Here is a 20,779-nt window from a genome sequence, read left to right as displayed (position 1 = left end):
ATCTAACTGTAAACCTGACTAAGCAATGAACACTGGCCAATCAGAGGGACTTTGGGCGGGTTTTGTCTGACATTTCTTGTACGATTGGGGTTTCAGAATAATGGGCCATGGGAACAATGGGAAGTCTCCGGCTTTGGAGAAGCTGAAGCACTGGACAGTCCCACATGGCTGAACAGATGTCAGCCTGTCTTAACATGACATGGTCTCCAGAATATTAAAGAAAAATCTCCAAAGAAGGGCTGCTTCCATTTCTGATAAAGGTAATTGGATGGACCTCCCCCCCCGAACAAGTTTTTATCTGTCTCCAAACACCATGGCTGGTGTAATGAAAAAGTTGAAAAATAAATATATAATAAAGCTTAACAGCACCTTTGAAGTCAGGGATTTTGGCATAAAGAGACAAAGAGAGAAAGGCAGCAGAAGGCGTGTTTTGTTAAGCCTCCAAGGCCTGGACACATACTTTGTAAAACTTAATGCCTTTCAATTTATGGAATAGAGAACGAGAGGGAAAAAGGAGGGAAAGACCCTTTTAGGTTACACAACAAAGCAGACGAAACCCTGATTTTTTGCCTCCCCTTTTCTATTTTGAGCGGCTCTAAAATGGGACGCCTAACGCATTTGATGATGCATGCTAAATCCTGAGTGCATGTGAGGTTAGTCAGCGTGGGCATCCGGCTGACGGCATTGTTAATAATTCATCACACCACATACACATACGTGCCATCAGCTCGCTCCAATGCATGCGGCTGCAGCGGTGGACGAGTGTCAGGATATTGATACATGTTCACATAGAAAACACACACGTTAGAGAGAAAGAGTGGGGGTCAACCCTCTCACCATGGCATGAATGTATGGACTGAGTGTGCGTGCGTCTGCACACATCCTCTACCTGCTGAGGGGATGTGTGATGACAGTTGTGACTATTGTGTGTATGTAGAGTGCAAACATTAATTTGCCTATGGCCTCCTAAGGTTTGCGGGTTGAGGAGGAGTTAAGCTGTGTGTGTGTGTGTGTGTGTGTGTGTGTGTGTGTGTGTGTGTGTGTGTGTGTGTGTGTGTGTGTGTGTGTGTGTGTGTGTGTGTTTATGACAAGTGCTATAAAGGGCAGCAGCCAGGGTAGGAGGGAGGTGGTGAATTAAATGTGCTGCTCCAAACAGATCCCTCCACCAGTATGCCTCGCGTGTATGGATTATTGAGCAGTAAAACATTAGATATGGTGTCAGGGCTGTTGAGCTGACGCACACTGCACATGGACAGTGAAAGCTGCATCATTTAGTGGCTGTCCAGTAAGGGCTGTCATGCATGGAGACAGTATGGATTCTCAGAAATGACAGAGCCAAGGGGTGTAACCTTGAAAAGTGCGTCTGACATTTCACGACTCGTATTTTACTGCACTGGCTCAAGGTCTTTCTCTTTCTCTGTCTGTTCTTTTCACATTCATATATCTCTCTTTCTTATTTATCTCTGCCCGTTCCTTCTTTCTAATCCCCCCTCTGTTTTGCCTGTTTCCACCACTGCCTCTCCCTCTCTCCCACTGTCCCCTGACAGCATGTTGACTTAACAAATGGCCATCTTTCATCTTGCGTGAGTGGCTCAGTTTAATGAAGACTTCGGCAGCAGACAGGGCTTCTGGTATGATGCGAGCCTCTGATCAGTCTGTCAGAGATGGATGGTGGTTTTCTCCGTATCCATTTACAGTGACGGAGGAAACGAGTATGAGAGAAGAGAGAGAAAGGGTCCGACTGGTTCTTTTACTGAAAGATGTCATGTGAAGTGACTGCGAGCATGACCCTGCTGCACCACCAAATTATCCACTCTTATTTTCCTAGCCTGCGCTATCAAACAGAAACTTCTCTTCATGTCTAATTTTAACTCAGAGCAACAGCCAACAGCAGCTTGATGAGGTACAGCAGATGGATGAGATATGCTCTATTCCCCCTGCGGCCGTATTGATTTAAATTCAGCTCTAGCAGGGCGAATGGTGGAAGCGCACCACAGAGCTGCATGAAAAAAAAACATCCCAAAGAGTGAGTATATCTAAGAAGTGACATAAGACATACAGGGAAGTAGACTGAGCCGCACAACAGCATGGATCTCTACGGGTTACATGAATTCCTCCTGAGGCAGGTCGAGGCATGATGCAGCAAAATGCAAAACACCTTGAGTCCTTTAAATGGCCAACGCCACTGCACTGTGCTTTCATTGAGCACCTCACAAATGAAAAATGGATTGCTTCTACTTTTGCTGATTCCACCGCTATTGTTATCCACACAGACGGTGGCTATCTGAGGCTTTCATGCTAATGCGAGAAGGCACAGAGGGAGTAAAAACCATTTTGAAGAATGTTCCAGCTGCAGAGAAGACGTGCAGAGTGATGAAGTGAGCCGGACTCTGCAGAATCACTCTTTAATGCTTAAGCACACATGCAGAGCTAGCATAAACTACAGTATTGATTAGCAGCTTTAGCCTGTCCAGCATGGTGACTGATGGCTCAGCGGGTTGGGAGCACACACAGTAGATCAACTTGATGGAGTCTGTTATTCTGCATATGTATGGTTAGTATTTGTATGACTACCAGAACACATACACAAGCTATTGAGGTGGGCTTCTGACATGGACCCCATGTACATTTTTTTTTTTTTACATTTCATCTGGATAAGGGAAAGGACACATTAACAAAAAGGAATAAATACATGCAGAATGCATAGTGATTATAATCCACTTGGATCATCCAGACTACATCTGGAGTTTCTCTGACAGTGGAATCTGGAATAGGAAGGGATCACTTTGCTATGCTGCTGGCTTGGGGGGTCTAAGATGTTGACCATGTCATCACAATTTCCCCAGTTTGGGTTCAGCTGGGGTCCTTTGTTCCATGTCATCCCCTCTTACTTCACTTCCTGTCATATCTCTCAGTGTTTACTACCTAAAAAAAAGGCCAGTATGGACAGTAGGACCAATCACAGCGACACTTTCAGCGTACACGTGGGCACGAGAGTCTTGAATTAAGATAGACCTGAAAAAATTTTAATCTATCCTTAAAAAAAAAAACTAGATCAGTTTATCTTGTTTGCCGCATTGCCACAAGCCCTTCCCAAACTAAATCCCCGTGTGAAATATTTATCTCATTTGCTCATGCATGCCACTGCTTGGGATTGGACGAGGGTAAATACCGCTGTGGATAAGAACAGTGATTGCAGCCTCACGGCACCACTTATGAAATCTCATTTCGGAAAGCTTTAATATTTGATGCATTCTCTCATAAAACACAACATAAGTAATAGTAAATGTTTACAAATGACTGTGAAAGCAAACAAAACCTTGAACCTCATGTATTAAATGTGAATGTAATATACCACAGTATAAAGAGATACAGTAAAGCAGTGGCAACACACACACACACACACACATCATGTTTCATATTTGGGGTGTTTGCACCTTGCTGTGCTGTGGTGCTACATCAGCTCCATCACCCCCGAAAAACATCCTGCTTAGCACATCCATACCCCCATCCTTCACTCGCCTCACTTTGCCTCTTGAGGGATGAGGTAAATAAAAATAACCCGCAAATCAGCTCCACTAAAGCCACAGTATCCACAGGGACGGCCTCTGCATGGTTCTTTTTAATTTAAAGCATTTTAGCATTTTCTATCCAGCGTCTGCGGCCACTGCTGCTCTTTCTTTGGTCTAGCCATGAAAAAGTGGCTACCATAATCCAGTGCAGAGCCTCATATGAAAAAAGAATTGGGTTGGGGTCTGTGTAGGGTTCCTGCTTAGCCACTGAGGGATGAGAGTGGCTTCATCTGAGAGGATAAAACGACTGGCTTGAAAGGGAAAGGAACTGGCAGAGAGGCAGTCTAGGCTGATGACACAAGCTTGAGTCACTTTTTATGGATGCTGCAAAATAAAAATAGATTGGTTTGGTTCACAGGTGTTGAACTTCCTTTCTGCTATTCATGTTTATGCGCTCTGGTTAAAAATGGCATGTTCTGGCCGGCCGAATTAAGCTCATTTGCCTGCTTTTACGAGCTAGCCTCTCCTTACTAATTCAGCAGATCGATTCAAACCAAAACAATTTAAATCGTAAGGAACGTGCTTGTAAATTTTACACCCCTATTAGAATTTTTTTCACCTTTCCTCACTGCCCCCTCCTCCCTCCTCCTATTGATCATCCATAGCCAATGAAGATGGTGGAATAACTCATGTCCACAGCACAGTGGCTACAGTGCATGCAAGAATCTACCCAGCAACAGCGACAGGCAGTGCATACAGAAATAAGCAGCCAACAAGGCAGTTGTACACGAGCTGATCAACACAGTCTGTTCAAATCAGCAAACAAAGCAGTAACTCATTCATTCATTAATACGTGAATTGATTCAGTCGGTCAGTCACCAATTCACCCAACCAGTGTCTTAGTGAATACCTGGTGGTGGTAACTGCCCTCCCTTCGATATGAGGTCTAAACAGGGAGAGAGTCAGAGGAACAAGGTCAGGGAGGGGTTAGTATTGTAAAAGAAGAGATTAGCTTGGAATGGGAAATGACAGGACAGGACAGGACAGGACAGGACACAGGATAGGATAGGATAGGATAGGATAGGATAGGATAGGATAGGATAGGATAGGATAGGATAGGATAGGATGTGTCTAATTTTCATAGTTTGGCCATGAGTCCTAGTTGTGTTAATAACACTGTACTCACCAAATTAAATAAAAAAATGAAGGCTGGACAGGAAACACAAGTAGTCATTTTCTAAAATCAGGTATTTGTGGAATTTATCCATCGTAACATGTACATTAAACATGCTAACAGATTAGCTTGGCAGCACTAGCTCAGATGACCCTTACAGTCACATTTTCATTCCCTTTCAGGTCACAGGGGTCCATCAAGAGTCTCCCGACTGTTTACAGACTTCCTTGTTTAACTTACCAGGCTTAACATTAACTATGATTCGTACTGTAATTACTAACTTTGCTGACCGTTTTTCTTACCGTCAGCCTTTGCTGTCACAATGTATTTCCAGATTTCATCAGCTTGGTGAGTACAGTGTTACAGTATCATAACTGACAGAAATGATGCTCAAAACTACGAAAATAAGATTCAATATATCATACATCTGTTGCCCACTTTGATGTAATTTTGCCACATCTGGTCCGCAAGGAAAATTAATTGTGTTCAACTGATACATTTTGAGTAAAGTGTGAACAAAATCCAAAGCTTTCCTGTTGATGTAAGTAACTTTTTTTGGGTTGATGCACCTTGACATAGTCAGGTTTGACCAAATTCAAAACATTAGAAAGCTGGTTACTACGGCCGGTTTACAGCTCCCCATTCAACACCAGTTGCTGTAGTATCAAAACATCTTACTGCTTCACTTTCAGTTTTCTTATGCAGAACACCATAATGAGTACATTTTGATGTCAGCCAGACTACAAGAGTAATTGCTTGCTCCACCAGGATATTTGTCAGGAGCATCAGAAACATTGTACATGTATTTGTAGAGATAGCTCTTTCTACGACTGCTCAGTCGAGGAGGGAATATTTTACTGATGGTCAAAGCTTTAAGTAGTCTTTGATCTGCAGACAGAAATATTCTGTGTATTGGTTTATTCATAGCATTAGGGAGATTCCTTTGCTGGATATCAAACGTTTGTGTGAACAGCTTGACCTGAATAAGACCTTAACCAGAGCATGGTCAAAGGGTGGAGTATGCAGTGCATGAGAAGCCAATGACAGGGATTCTCACTGTCTAGTCTAATCATGACATCAAATGTGAAACACACTTCATGATTATGGCATTGTGAACAAAACCGAGACAGTCTCTTCAGAATAAATTAAGCTGGCTAGCTTATTACTTGTTTACCACTTGACTGAGTGCTGTGACACAAACAGCTGTTGTTCTGGCGTCATGCACTTCACTGTGTCCAGGAAAACAGTCTAACCTGATCGAACCAGCTGCTAGCAATCTATTATACACATGCTCATTTGAAATGATCGATTTTTATTTAACCTCAAATGAGCTGAGTGAACATAATTATTGTGAAAGGGCCAATATTACCCTATGGCACTGGTTCCCAACCCCACTAGGGGTCATCAAAGCTTCCCGGGGGGTCATGAGGCCTTTTTTAAGAATGTATCGTAAGCACTTCAATCATTTCTGTAAAGAAAACTAAATTAAATAGTTATTTTTACAGTATATATGATGTCTAAGATATAAACTTAAAAGGGCACAGTGAGGACCTGAACCTACTCACAGAGCCCTCATTATCTGGTAAACAGGCTCATCCTGCATTAGAGAGTGTGAGGGAGAAGAAAACACTGAATTTGTTAAAAAAAAAAAAAAAAAAAAAAAAAAAGTCTATTAAGTATGCATGGAAAAAAATAAATAAAATAACACAAACAAAGAATTGTATAAATAGTTCCTAAAAATATTGGTAAAACTCATCCCATTTACTCATTTTACACACATCTCCTGCTCTTATTGAGTTCAAGATTAAGGTTAATTGTACAACTTCTCAAACATTCATAAAATATGTCACTTATTCAGGGGTCCTCAGTTTATTCAATGATCCAAAAAGGGTCCCTTCAGGAAAAAGGTTCACTTCCAGCACACAAAGCCCAGCCCATTTCTTTTCGGCCGATTAGTCTTTGCAGCGTGCATGATTAGCAATGACCATGGGCTATTAGGCAGCAAGAAAAAAAATGAGTGAGGCCTGCGCATATGGGATTCAATTTTTCTGACCTGAAGGAATAACTCATTCAGAACCGGGTTATGTAATCTTTGGTGAAGTTTCACTGTTGAACTGTTTTCTGGGACACAGTAAGGTGAAGCAGTGATGTTTGAACTTTTTGGGATGACACTTATCATCCCAAGAGTGAGGCAACAGCTTCTTTTTATTAGTAGTAGAAGGAGAAAGAAGAACAGAGACTAGACAGAGAAAAAGAAGATGAATACAAGGACATATAAGGCAGAAAACAACAACAGGAGAAAGGGATAAACTGACTTAGTTTAACAGTCTTACCTTGGAGCGGGTTTTGAAGGTCCTGAAGGCACCTGTTTTGAAGATGACCCTGTTCCTCTGGCAAAGAATGAAGGCAACCATGCCGATCACCACCACCAACAGGAAGAGAGGCGTCAGAACGGCCATGATCCACAGGTTGCTGGGTGGCGTCTTTACCACAGCTAGAAACATACAAAAAATGATTCATCAGCATTTGAGTGAGTGTTCAATCGTTCATGAGCTGTTTAGCCACTAAGCGACCCTTCAGAGAATTACAGACAAGCAGAAAGAAGTACACTAAAACACTTTTTTTAGATCGGGCTCTAAATGTTCAGCACAAATTTGAAAGACTAGCTTGACAAATATGGGTAATATGTTTATTCGCTTTCATGCATGAGTTAGATGTAACGATGGATACGATGCTCATGTTTGAGCCCTGTGTATGGAGCTAGTGCCAACAGGTGGTTAGCTTAGCTTAGCATAAAGAATGTAAGCAGGGCAGCTAGCCTGGCTCTGTCTAACAGCTCAAAAAATCCACCATCTTTTGCCTCTAAAGCTCACTAATGAATATTTTCTATCTTGTTTTCTTGTTCGTTTAATACCAATGAGGGCATAATTTTCACCGGGAATGGGGGTCTCCGTTAGATATTCATTCAATCATTCTATCATCAGGCTTCTGAGTGACAGGTTGGAGTGCACAGGTGTGGACAACAACCTCATAACCTAACCCTAACCCATGGACTACCTCACCAACTGATCACATTGTCTGCAGCACAAGGGCCCCACAAGGAACGGTCCTGGATCCCTTACTTTTCATCCCCTAAAGTGGAGACTTCAAGCACAAGTCTGCCACCTGCGAAAGCACTCTGACAGCTCTGCAATCATCCCCACTTGCAGGGAAAACCGAAAAGCTGATGATGGACTTCCGCAGGTGCAAACACTCTCCTCCTACACCAATGGCTATCCAGGGTGGACACTGTACCTGGGTGTTCACCTGAATAATAGATTGGGATGGACTTACAATACAAATACACGACATGAGAGAGGCCAGAGCAGACTATCTTCTGAGGAGACTGAGGTCATTCAGAGAGCAGGAGGCACTCCTGAAGACTGGCAGCACCCGCCATCTTCTATGGAGTGGTCTGCTGGGGCAGCAGCACCTCGACAGACTGGAGGAGACTTAACAGAAGGCCAGCTCTGACCTGGGACGTCCACTCGACCCAGCAGAGGCGGTGGGACAAAGGAGAGTAATGGCTAAACTATCATCCCTGATGGAGAACGTGTCCCACCACATGCAGGACACTCTGACAGCACTGGTAGCTCCTTCAGTGAGAGGCTGCTTCACCTGCTGTGTGTGAAGGAGAGATACCACAGGTCTGTCCTTCCTGCTGCTGTCAGACTTTACAATCAACACTGCTCCCACTAGACCACACACACACACTCACACACACACACCGAAAAACAAATGTACTCATTCAATGCTGCGCATACAAACCTGGGCAATATCAATATTCCCTATGTGCAATAATGTGAATTCAACCATTGTTTGTTTTACTAATTGTATTGTTTACTTAGTTATCATATCTTGCTTTTCTTACTGATGCTTCTTAGTATTACATTACCTCCTTTGCTGCTGTGACCGTGCAAGTTTCCTCACAGTGGGATTAATAAAGGATTACCTTATCTTATCTTAAAAGCAGCAGGGAGTGATTTCTACACTTTATTTTGCCCTGGGTTTCACCTCTCAGGCTACAATCTACCACTTACTGACTCTTCAGCATTGTTGTACCTGAAGCCTGAGAGGTATTTGTTTTTTTGTAATGCAAAAACAAACTAGATATAGCATGTAGTGTAAATCAGTGAATTTTAGAGGCGCTGGTAGGTGGATTTTGTCACATATGGACAGAACCAGGCCAACTGTTTACCCTGTTACCTTATGCTAAGCTAGGCTTTGTTGTGGATTTGGACTAGCTTGACGTTTCCTGTGTTATTTTGAAGGTTCCTCTTTTCATGTCATGCTTAGTTTTACTTCCTGTCTTTGATTATTTCATTTGTAATGGTTTTACCTGTCCCTCATTAGCCTTCCCCTCCTAGTGTGTTTAGTTTTTACCTGTCTCCTGGCCAGTTTGTCTTTGGCTTTGTGTGTCTTTGTTTTGTTTCCCTGGTTTTGTTCGACTGTTGATTCTTGCCTGCTTTTTGATGGATTTGTTTGTTTGACTTGTTTTCCTGTAGCCTTTATGAACAAGTGTGACAAGCTTGTGTCCTCTATAGCTTCTTATTTAGCACACAGACATGAGAGTGGTATCATTCATCTCATCTAACTCTCAGCAAGAAAGCGAATAAGCGCATTGCCTACTACTACTTCTACTACACAAGTTTGCTTTTTTCATTTGATGGACTAATGCAGTTTGTTTCCACGAGCCTGTGCCGGCAAACTAAATGGATTTTCTGTGAACATTGTGTTCAGTTTCCTGCTTGAGCACCGTTAGGAGGAGCTGTGAATGGCGTTGATGGTTGTTGGTATCTCTCCAGCTTGTTAATTATAGATTCTGAAATGTGAGGGATATAAGGTGATAGGGAACACTTTGTCCTCTCCAGCAGCTACAGCATGAACATCCCATCGCATGGGTGAACATTCTCTGAAAGCCATTATAAACAAATATTAGTAACAAATATACAGTGCACCACTTCAATTTCCTGAACTAACGTTATATAAGTATGGAAACTCAATCTCTGATTTTGAATTTGTGAGTCTGAATTTGTATTAAGCTTTATTGGATGCACAGGGAATTATGGAAATTGATGGAAAAGCCAAATGCTGCACAATGTCACAGTAAGCCAAGACTGTCATGCTTGAGTTCAGCATATGAACCCTAAAGAGCAGCTAAACTGGCATCTCTACAAGGGCTGCTGAATGAGAAATGTACTCTGTGCATCTATAACATTGTGTGTACATATATGCTCCTAGCTAAATACAAAAAAAGCATGGAAAAGAAAATGTGTGTAAATATGTGTGTAAATATGCAAAAGAAAAAAGTCTCTTTATTAATGCTAATCACTTCTATAACTGGAGTAAATTAGCAAGAACATGAACTTATTTGAATAGTGCAGACCCTGGTTCAGAAATGTTGGGCTGCTCTTTAAAAACATGACAAAAAATAAATGCAGTGATTTGCAAATTCCTTTCAAGCTATATTCAACTGAATAAGACATCATTTAGATTTTTGTAAATATCTTCTTATTCAGAATATGATGCAGCAACATGTTTCAAACAAGTTTGGACAGGAGCAACTTCAGACTGGGAAAGATGTGGAAAAACTCCAAAAACACCTGTTTGGATCATTCCACAGGTATCATGATTGGGTATGAAAGGGGCATCCTGGAAAGGCTCAGTCGTTCACAAGCGAGGATGGGGCCACCTCAAGAACACTTCATTCATTTAGAAGCATTAGAATAATCAAATAAGACTCCTGTTACTGGACTTGGAGTAGTTCAACAGTTCAGGATATACAACCTATCAGTCAGTCAGTAAATAATACCCTTAATTTGCATCATGTCTGACTTGCTCTGTCCTTAACAAATACGATACATACACATATCATAACACTGGACAGTAATGTAACAAGCTTACGTTCAGCCTGCACTTGCACAAAGTATCCCAGTGTCAGAGCCATGGTCTGGGAGTCCAGACTGCTGAGGGTCTTGGCAGCATTGGTTCCAGTGATGGGTGCTCCATTCAGCTGGACGTAGTATGTCATCTCTGCTGGGTTCTTGGGGCCAGGCAGTCGGCGCATACTCACCATCTGCAGAGAGGACAAATAAAGTGTCCAATATCTCAATATCTCATTTTATATAAAAAAAAGGGTTTATATTTGATCACACTACATGTACTTTCAAATACATAACAATTGCATAGACTCACTAGTTCAGAAGTTTATTTTATAGATACAATTACCAATAACGCACCATCTACAGCCAGATTCAAAACAAAATCCCTTATCTCTCCACACCAACAGATTAAAAGTCCCTGCTATATCTACAGCGGCCCAATCAAAATTCTGAATCCTCTCTGGTGCTTTGATCACGACAAGCCATTTGCTGCGAGATAACTGCACTTGGGGAAGACACTCGAGGATAACTGAGTCACTTGAAATCTCAATTTCCTTTCATCATACATCAAACACCTTTTTTAATTTGACGAGCAGATCACAGGGTTTAATCAAGTCTGGTAATTTGATTTTTTCATAAAAAGAAGGGATGCGTGGTGTTAAATGGCTGGATGATCCCCCCCCCACCCCCCCCACCCCCCAGCTGCCCCCCTTACTGGAAGCCTCTCCCTCCTCCATTGCTGCAGCCATAAAACCGGTCATCTGTGACTTCCCATAAAACCAGGGTGTGTAAGGCGTAATGCCCAGGAGGAGTCAATCGTTGTCTTAATTTGCACAATATGGAGCACCAGGCAGGGAGGTGACACATACAGACAACAACACACAAACATTTGTACCTCTGTGCTTACAAGTACCTTCAGTTCAAGTACTCAAACTACTTCAATCTAATACTAACATTGCCAAATGTTAAATGGCCATACACTGAAAACAGTACACACAAATCTAATACATGCTGTTTTCAAACCATATTCTCCCAGGAGGTTTTCTATGGCTTTCACATCATCATTTCAGTGCACTGTGGAAATCTGTTTGCAGAGACTTCAGACCTGTTTATCAAATATTAAAATCGTTTTTCATAATCAGCAATTGAGTTGCCTATTTATTTATTTGAAGCTTTGATATTCTGTGGCAAAGCAGTGACAGTTTAGAGAGCCCTCCTTTTTGAAGATACTCTCAAATGTGATGAGACTTGGAGTCTGTTCCCACAGAGCAACTTATTTAATGCAAAAAATGATTAGATTTGCATGACAGCTGCAACTAAAAAATAATCATAATAATAATTTTTGAAAAATAAATTAATCTGCTGAATACTTTCTCAATTAATCAGTTGATTGTTTGGTCTATAAAACATTACAAAAGGTGAAAAATGTACAAGACATTTTCTAAAGCCCAAGCCATCAACAGTCGACCAAGAGTCCAAAGCTAAAAAAAAAAAAAAAAAAAGATAATCATTTTACAATCAAATAAGATGAAAAAAAGCAGCAAATTCTCAAATTTAAGAAACTGGAATGAGTGAATGTTTGCTATTTTTTGCTTGAAAACAGACCTTTGTGATTAATCTCTTATCAAAATAGTTACAGAATAATTGATTAATCAACTCGATTAAGTTTTGAACTGATTCCCACTGTCAGTTTTGCAATGTGTACGCTGATTTCTCTGTCTATGTTTCTGACAACTTCCTGTACGAGCACTCATTTACTAATGTAATAATCTAGCACACGAACAGTAAGAGGGTGCTGTCCAGGGTCCTGAATGCAGAGCTTTCTCTGATGTTCACTGGCACCAACGGCCAATAGTTTACCTTCAGATCAGGCTCGTCCAGCGTTTAGCTCCAGACTGAAATATCTCTGAAAGTCTATATTTATAGACAGGTAGATAGATGGATTGAAATATATACATATATATAACCAGCTGTCTGCAAAGCTAATGAACTTCCCATGAATGTCATTTGTATTTTCAACTACACTTTCATGCATGTAAGCATGCTAACGGGCTAAACTAAACTGATGACCATAAACACTGCACCTGCTACAACATGAGCATGTTAACATCATCACTGTGAGCATGCTGCCATGCTGACATTAGCACGCATGTTTACTGCAGCAGCACAGCCTCACATAGCTGTCAGGATGGCTGTCGACTTTTTGTATTTTTACTTCTGCTAAATTAACTGGTGGTGTGTTCTCTACTGATTGGTTGATTAATGTCATCACTTGGAAAGGTGCAAACCAGTTGTTATAAACACAACTGACGCTGCACACAATGACACAGAGAAATCACATTTTCACCCACCTGCACAGTGTAGGCCCCCACGGTGGTGGCCCGCCGAGATCTCGCCATCCGAGAGCCCTGCCTGCCCGCCACCAGGAAGAGCTCAGCCAGCCGCTGCTCCATCAAGCTGGCAAAACTCTGGTAGTTGGCCTCCAGGGAGGAGCTGTCCACATCCTGGATCACTGCGAGAAGAGACAAGAGAGAACAGAGCAGGGATTTAGGGGGTAAAGAGGCATTCAGGCCGGCAAGGAGGGGCGAAAGAGGCGACAGGTGAGGGGATGGAGAATGGAGTGCGAATGACAACAAGAGCCAGGAGAAAAGCAAAGGGAGGGAAAGAGAAGACGGGTGAGGAGTGGATGAGTGAAGCAAGGAGAGTGTGAAGATGGAGCAGGTACGAAAACATCAAAGGGAGAGCATTTGATGACTATTGATATTGTTGAGGGCGAAGGAGGAGAGGATGGAAAAAGAAAGAACAGACGGGAGATGAGTGGGATATTAGAGAGGACTGGATGATCGTCCCTTCCATTTACTAAAAGCTGCTCATCCAGAAACTTCTATTACAGCTGCAGTGACACACACTGCGTGTCTCCATCAGAACTGAACAAAAAACACATATCCGGTGCATGCACACACACACAGGTGCTTGCATCAATCTTGCTGCTGACTGCGTCTCTTACTAGCTGCCATAAGCGAGATAGCTCAGTGGACAAACTTAACACACACACACTTGAACACACACTTCAGCATCATTCACACCCAGCCGTGATGTGATCTCTCCCTATGCCCCAGTCAGGAAGCTGTGAATTATACATCAATAGGTCGTCCCAGGAACAGAGCGGCTAAAGACGCTGAGCAGCGAGAGCAGGTGGGTGAGGGAGTGAGCAGGTGAGGGGAGGGGGGGTGGGAGGTAGGGAGGGAAGGAGACTGTAGAGAGCCAATACTATATTGCTGAATTGCACAACAGCGAGCACCAGGGCGTTTAACTAACTGATGTTTTGTCCAATCGATGCAGCTCTTGATTACCGCTGATTACCCAGTTGCACTTTCGTCTTCTTGTTTGTGTGTATGTGTGTGTGTGTGTGTAAGCGCATGTGTTACTCACGTTGTGGGGATATAAATGTATTTACACAGTGACATTGTGGGGACTCGCCGTCCTTGTGGGAACGAAGTGCAGGTCCCCATAATGTAAATCGTTAAATTTTAGGGTGGAGACTTGGGTTAACGTTGGTTAAGGCTGTGTGTGTGTGTGTGTGTGTGTGTGTGTGTGTGTGTGTGTGTGTGTGTTTACCTGTTATGACCCAGTAGTTCTTGGTTGCTGCCGATGTGTTGAGATTATGGTATTCAAGGGCTGAAGCGAGAAAGAGAGAGAGAGGGGAAAGTTATAGGCAACTGCAGCTTTTATAAAGTCGAATTCGAGAGTAACACCACCTGGATTTGGGGGACCAGACCAGTTTTAAAATGCATTTCCTAAACTGCACACATACTTACTACTCAAGACATTTGAACAATTTTCTGAGAATAAAAAGTATTTAATTTATATCCCAGTTAGGGCCCCTGGATTTTGTTTTGTGTCTATGTAACTAGAAAACACTTTAAATGAATGTGTCTGCCGAAACGCTTATAAGGAACTCATTTGCAAAACATTCACAGCTTATTTCATTTGCCTCCCTGTAACATTATCCCCTGCAGTAAAACAATGCAACTAAAGCCTGATGAACATCTTATTGTTATGTTCAAGCACTCACATTTAAAAATAAGCCTAACCACACATGGACTCAGGATGCAAAGCCCAGTCTCTGCTGTCAAAGTGCTTTCCCGCTCTACACCTTCAGTGTGGTCCTTCACTGGAAATAACTGAACATAATCCATTGAGCAACTACATTTTCCTCAATGGCAGACTACACACGGCAGTCATTAAATACCCAGACCCCAAGAAACCTTCCAGTACTACTGTGCTAAAATAATACCTCGCCCAAGGTTTTTAGTGTGTCAGGGCTGCCCCCTAAACGTCAATCATTGTAGAAGCCCCTGAGTCGAATCCTGCACTTTTTTAAATCAGTGTTGTTATACGCAGAACAAAGCGTGATAACCAGCACAGCAGTTAGTCTTTTCTCAAAATTATTCAACTGCAAATCTAACTTGAATAGAAACAAAGAAGTGTGATTGAAACGGAGGACAGTAGGTCAGCTGAAACACTGGTGAACTTGCCCTGGACTGTGACTGGGCAGAGGCGTGAATAATATGTTACTGATAGGTAGGGGATACTGAAGGAAAACCAGCAGGAATAATGTACAAATGAAAATGTGTGTATAGATAAGAAAAAGCAGAGTCCCCAAACACAAGACAATTTAAAATTAACACCAAGTCAGACACAATCTGATCATTTTGACACCAGTTATTAGAACTTAGTATTTTAATAATGTGGGTGTTGGTGATGGAATGATGAGGATCATGTAATGAATATTATTATTGCTTCTGCTTTACTTTCCTTATTACACACACACACACACACACACACACACACACACACACACACTCCTACTAATGGGCGTAGTACAATACAGGAAATCTAAATGTGACGTCTTAAATTTACTCAGTTTATGTAGTTAATTTTATAAGCTTATCTGCATTTGTACCCTTTTTTGTCTTTTGGTTGTTGTCGTTTCTGTGTGTTATTATTATGTCTCATATGAAAAAAACTCTACAGAGGAGATGTTCAGCGTTGGCCTTTGGCACAGATGATAAAATCAGATTAAACTCTCCTTGTCAGGTGTTGTTATCCACCTTTCTCTTACCTATCACCGTCTTCCTTCCTCTGTACACCAGCTCTCACCCTTTCTTTCTGCCTGCGTGCCTCCATACCTGCCTAATTCTCTACCTGTTTACCCGTCAGCCTATTCATTTCCTAAAATGCCTGTTCCTTTCCGCCCAGCCGACTGTCTCCTTCTGTCTTTATCTACCCATCATCACTCTCTCAGTCCGTCGACCTCTTTCTGTGTCCTATTCATCCGTCAACCTATCTTTTCTTATTTCCCATCTGCCTGTTTCACCATCTGTCTCCACCTAACTCCTCTGAGCTGGCTGCCTGCCGAGAGTAGCGTTTAGCTCGAGTCAATGGCTTTGCACCAGCGGTAGCTGTTAATACCAGTGAGTGCTTCTGCTCGGCACTCTGTCTGCCTGTCTGCTGCCCCCTCCATGATGCGTCTGTATGTGAGCGCATTTACATTCACTGAGCTCTTCTGCAACTTAAACAAGTTCACATAAACTCTTAAGACAAACAGCACTGAAGCGTTAAGGTTTAGATGCATTCAGTGCCCTTCAGGGAATCAGTTCAACGGGCCGACTAATCCACAGGATTCATTTCATTAACACAGTAGCTGGAAAATTTAGTTGTATAATTCCAAAAATGAGAAATAATGTAGGTTTAAAGTACAATACTGATGTCAGTCTATATCAGTCCTACTGTCAAATCCAGTGAATAGACCAAAACCAACAATGAATTGTCTGTCTCTCAAAACTTTCTGACTTGTTGTGACCTGTTTGTGGCTCTCAGTCCAAACATCCATCCATTCATCCATCCCTTTTTTATACCGCCTATCCCTTTCAAGGGTTGCGGGGGGGCTGGAGCCTATCCCAGCTTCAACGGGCGAGAGGCGGGGTACACCCTGAACCGGTCGCCAGCCGATTGCAGGGATCAGTCCAAACATCAGTCATTATTATGGAGGCTTCACAACGAGATGACCCAATCATTAATCTACCCTAGCATTTTACATGATTCTATAGTCATTCGCTTGTTGTTTCAACATTAGTAAGAGAGCCGGTTTTTAAGGGAACAGACAGGGTTTCCGTGGTGATGTCAAGTGGGTTTGGATGTGATCATGTGAAGTGTGATGTTTTAGCCCTTTGGGTGTTGAGAGCATGCACAAATAGATACTAATCTAATCTCACCAGGCTAAAATTAGCTCATTCGAAAGGCATGGACAACACATTGCCTATGGCATGATTCAGATGATAGGAGCTGTACAGCTGTTTGCCCTTTTAAAATCTCACAGATGGCATTAGAGGCTGGAGTGGAATGCAAACAGAGCTCAAGTAGCTCACGTATGAGGTCTACGGTCTTTAATTGCTCATGAGGAAGATGATGTAACAATACTAAAGAATAAAAATGAACTAGTTGAACCTAATTTGCCCTATATCTACAGCAGGTAATCCTAATGGCACGCTACCTCAAAACCATTCTAAATACTGTTTTATGGTATTTTATGGTTATGTTTAGTCAACTCAAAGCACTTGGTTAAGAAGATGGGTAGCTCTGACTTTCCGATATTTAACCAAAACCACAATCTTTCCCAAACCTTCCAGCAGCACTTATCAGTTACTTTTGGACAGTTGGAGGCAGAATAGTTGCTTATTTACACATCCAGTGGACATGGAGCTCCATAAGAATCCATTTGGAGTTGTGTTTTATCTCCACTTGATGAATGAAGTCCAATCTTAAATTTCTGATTCTACAGCCCTGCTTGGTCTGGTATGACCAGTAGCCTCTGATGGTTGATGTTCATAGCATGTCACAGTTAAAGCAAATGCAAGAAAATCTGGGGAAATACAATTCAATGTGCCAATCGTTTACAATTAATGCTGCATTAACACTCCTTTTAGCTAATTTTTGGTCTCCGCCAACTCCTTCTGATACGACTCTTTAGGGTGCTGAATGACTAACTAACTCTGTCTGTTTCGTGCTGGGCAGGTATGTACTAGTGTTGTTTTCGTCATCGAAAATTATGACAAAATATCGTCGTTTGAAATGACAGAAACAAGATGAGACGCAACATAAATGCTGGTTATGTGACGATAACTCTAATTAAATATATAATGCATATTGTTGATGAATAAAAACAAGACTAAATTTGGTTTACAAAATAAAAACTGCTAAAACGCTCGTCATTTTCATTGACTAAAACGAGACGAGGCGACTCGTTTTAGTTGACGGTTTTTTTTTTTTGTTTTTTTTTTGAGTTTTTATTTTGTAAACCACATTTAGTCTCATTTTCATTCATCAACAATATTGCGTTTCGTCACGACCGTCTCGTTTTCGTCACGATATTTCGTCAGAATTTTTGTTGACGAAAACAACACTAGTATGTACACTGTGTTTATTAGAGCTTGCTAAAAACAACAGCCGACTGCTGCTGGAAACAAGGTGAGAGCCAAGAAACTGAATCAAAATGGTAAAGTTGCATTCTGGGAAACCTGACAGGAGGTAAAAAGCTGCACAGGGCTGAGGAGAACCACAGAGTCAGGTGATAATTCTCTGTGGGTTCATGACCACGTGTGACCTCTTATACATCATAGTAATTTCAGCCCTAAGCAAATTGGTATATGAAAATGAGCTTAGTAGGAGATACGGTTGAAATCTGAGACTCTTTCTATGCTGCAGACATAGTATAGTCTGACACACAATATAGAGTAATCCTGAATTCCCCCCTCTGAGAAGCGGGTCAAACATACGCAAAGCCATAAATCATGCATTCCCTTCAATGGACTCAATGGTTTTCAGGAGTCAGTATTGTTTAAGCAGCATACATATGGCTATGTAAGTCTGTCTCATCCCAGCAGCACACTGCTACAGAGAACAAGGACACAAGTGTTATGTAATGACTATAAAAGTAGCACAAAGAGACCAGACTCTTCCGAATGTCTAGTTCTGTGGTTAGAACAAACCAAGTCCAACTGAGTCTCCCTGGGTCTATATTGTAATCCCTCTCTGTTGGCAGGCTTCTGTACTACCTCCAGCCTCTGTTTGGTGAACCTTTCAAGCAGAGCCAGGCTGACGAATAAGCGTACTAAGTGTCTGCTTAGGGCCCCCGGGGCTACCAGAGGGCCCCCATGAGCACTTCAAATGTCCCACAAGACAATTTTGCAAAAATGTTATATTATGCTAACAGGATGGCTAGCTAATACTACTGGTTTAATCAATTCCTACCGCCTCTGTCAGAGCAGGTGTCACATTCATGTGCACTGTAACAGATGTTACCTGCATTTTGATTCAAGCACAGTCAGTCAGATCGACTTTAGGTTACAGTCCTGGGGATAGATCACATCAAGCCAATTAACATATCTCTGAGCCAGGAGGCCCCCATGTCAGTGAATAGATCAGTGGATGGATTTGATTGGCACAGGCGCTGCACAGGACAAACAATTAAGAATTTGATGTAGCTTGTCAAACAGCATTTCACAAAGTTTAGAAAGATTCTTTCTCAACAACTCCCAAAACTGGACGGTTTTTTAAGGGAGTGTGGTACTTTCTCTGCAGATGACAAAGAGTTTGTTATGCAAGGATTAATCCCACTCCTACAGATTACAGGAATGTTCTTGCCACATTGTGGCAGTACAGTATCAAGTTGTGTTCATGTTGTCCTCATAAAACTTTAGACTAGTTTTAGATATACTGGATAGTTATAGTATATAGTTTATTGCTTTATGTCATAGTTCTTGGCTCCAGGAAAAGTAAGGAGGGCCCCCAAAGAAATTCTTTCTTTGAGCCCCCTGTTGTCTAAAGCCTGGCCTGTTTTCAAGACTAAAAAAAAAGCTCTGAATGCAAAAATCTTTTCTCGGTTTCAAGCTCAGCTCTGTATACTTGTTCTCTTCCTGCTGCCGAAAAGCTCATAAAACACATGGAGCAGGGAGGGTTGTGGGCACAGTTTCTATCCTTGTTGTGTTTTCAAGACATTTTTCACAGCCTGAGGGTAGCACTAAAGCTAGTTCGACAGAAATATGGCTCCTTCACACTTTCTTGGCACATTAGTGGTTTAAGACTTTATGCTGTAACAATATAGTGATGCAAGATGTATATTAGCAGTCCAGGGCTGTTAGTGTGGTCTTTACCTCAGAGAAATATGCGAAAGGTGCAAAAATGAAGCAGTAAAGGAAGAAAAATAGCTAATAAAAGTCAGAGAGATAATGAAAATGAAAACAAAGATTTCTAAGTCTAAAATGTCACCTTTTCAACCAAAAATGAACAATGGCTGTAATGGAGGGCACATCTTTCCAGCGTGTGTGTGAGAGTGAGCTAAAATAACACCCATTAGGTCAACATGATGTCAACACCAGTCCTCTTTTGCATTGTACTTCAGCGCTCTTAAATGTCAGTTTGGATGAATCTCATAAATCGGCAGCCATGCATAATGCTGTTTTTGTTAGTATTATGGAACTAAGCTCTGGCATGGTGCATTGACTTGAAAAGTGTTACTACAGCATTTAGCTCAACAGTACAGAGTGAATATTTGTGTTCAGTATTGCTGTCAGAGCCATGTGCTCTGACTGCAGATAAAATGCTCATTTTCATTTTCACCTACAGCCTTCTGCGAATGAGTACAAATGCATCATAATTGTCCAGCAGTGCCTTTGAGAAGATGCCTTGCGGGTACATCAAATGAATGAATACTAAGCGCCCTGACTGGACTCTAATTTGTACACCATTAATTCTGGGTTAGGCAATGCTAGCCAAGTCTTTATGTGTCACCATAAGAGCAAAGCAACTCTTTGTTGCTGTGAATGCTGAGAAATTAGCAGTGAGTGAGGGATGAAATGTCTAAGAGCAGTGATGCCAACTCATGTTGCTGCTGGCTGCTCAAAATGCCCAGACAGAGAAGTTGCCAGATGACCTCACTTATTTGTCTCACTTTGCATATGAATATGTGACCTTTCATTGTGTGGAAATGCTGTTTGGATTAAACACCGAATTAAACACTGTAAATGTATGTTCACTGGGATCAACCAAGCTAATCTGCAAGTGATTCTGAGGTCTAAAAGTTAAAGGGTCAATGCACCCATTTCAAAAAC

General features: G+C 41.8%; 1 protein-coding gene across 4 annotated transcripts in view; it reads right to left on the bottom strand.

Annotated features, from left to right (window-relative positions):
- The window catches only part of kiaa1549la (KIAA1549-like a), a 109,251-nt gene that overhangs the window by 34,258 nt on the left and 54,214 nt on the right, over positions 1-20,779 (bottom strand). For 2 of the 4 annotated variants that reach the window (XM_070971527.1, XM_070971530.1), the window contains exons 8-12: positions 14,226-14,285; positions 12,959-13,119; positions 10,630-10,801; positions 7,020-7,180; positions 4,423-4,458 (exon numbers count right to left, since the gene is read on the bottom strand). In XM_070971527.1, coding sequence (XP_070827628.1) covers positions 4,423-4,458; positions 7,020-7,180; positions 10,630-10,801; positions 12,959-13,119; positions 14,226-14,285 — 590 coding nt within the window. The remainder of the gene's footprint in view (positions 1-4,422; positions 4,459-7,019; positions 7,181-10,629; positions 10,802-12,958; positions 13,120-14,225; positions 14,286-20,779) is intronic. The other 2 variants (XM_070971532.1, XM_070971531.1) reach the window with 1 other exon arrangement.

The sequence above is a fragment of the Chaetodon trifascialis genome, chromosome 10, assembly GCF_039877785.1.
Source record: "Chaetodon trifascialis isolate fChaTrf1 chromosome 10, fChaTrf1.hap1, whole genome shotgun sequence".
Lineage (NCBI taxonomy): Eukaryota > Metazoa > Chordata > Actinopteri > Chaetodontiformes > Chaetodontidae > Chaetodon > Chaetodon trifascialis.
Note: the sequence above shows the minus strand (reverse complement) of the source record. Positions and strands in the feature narration are given on the sequence as shown.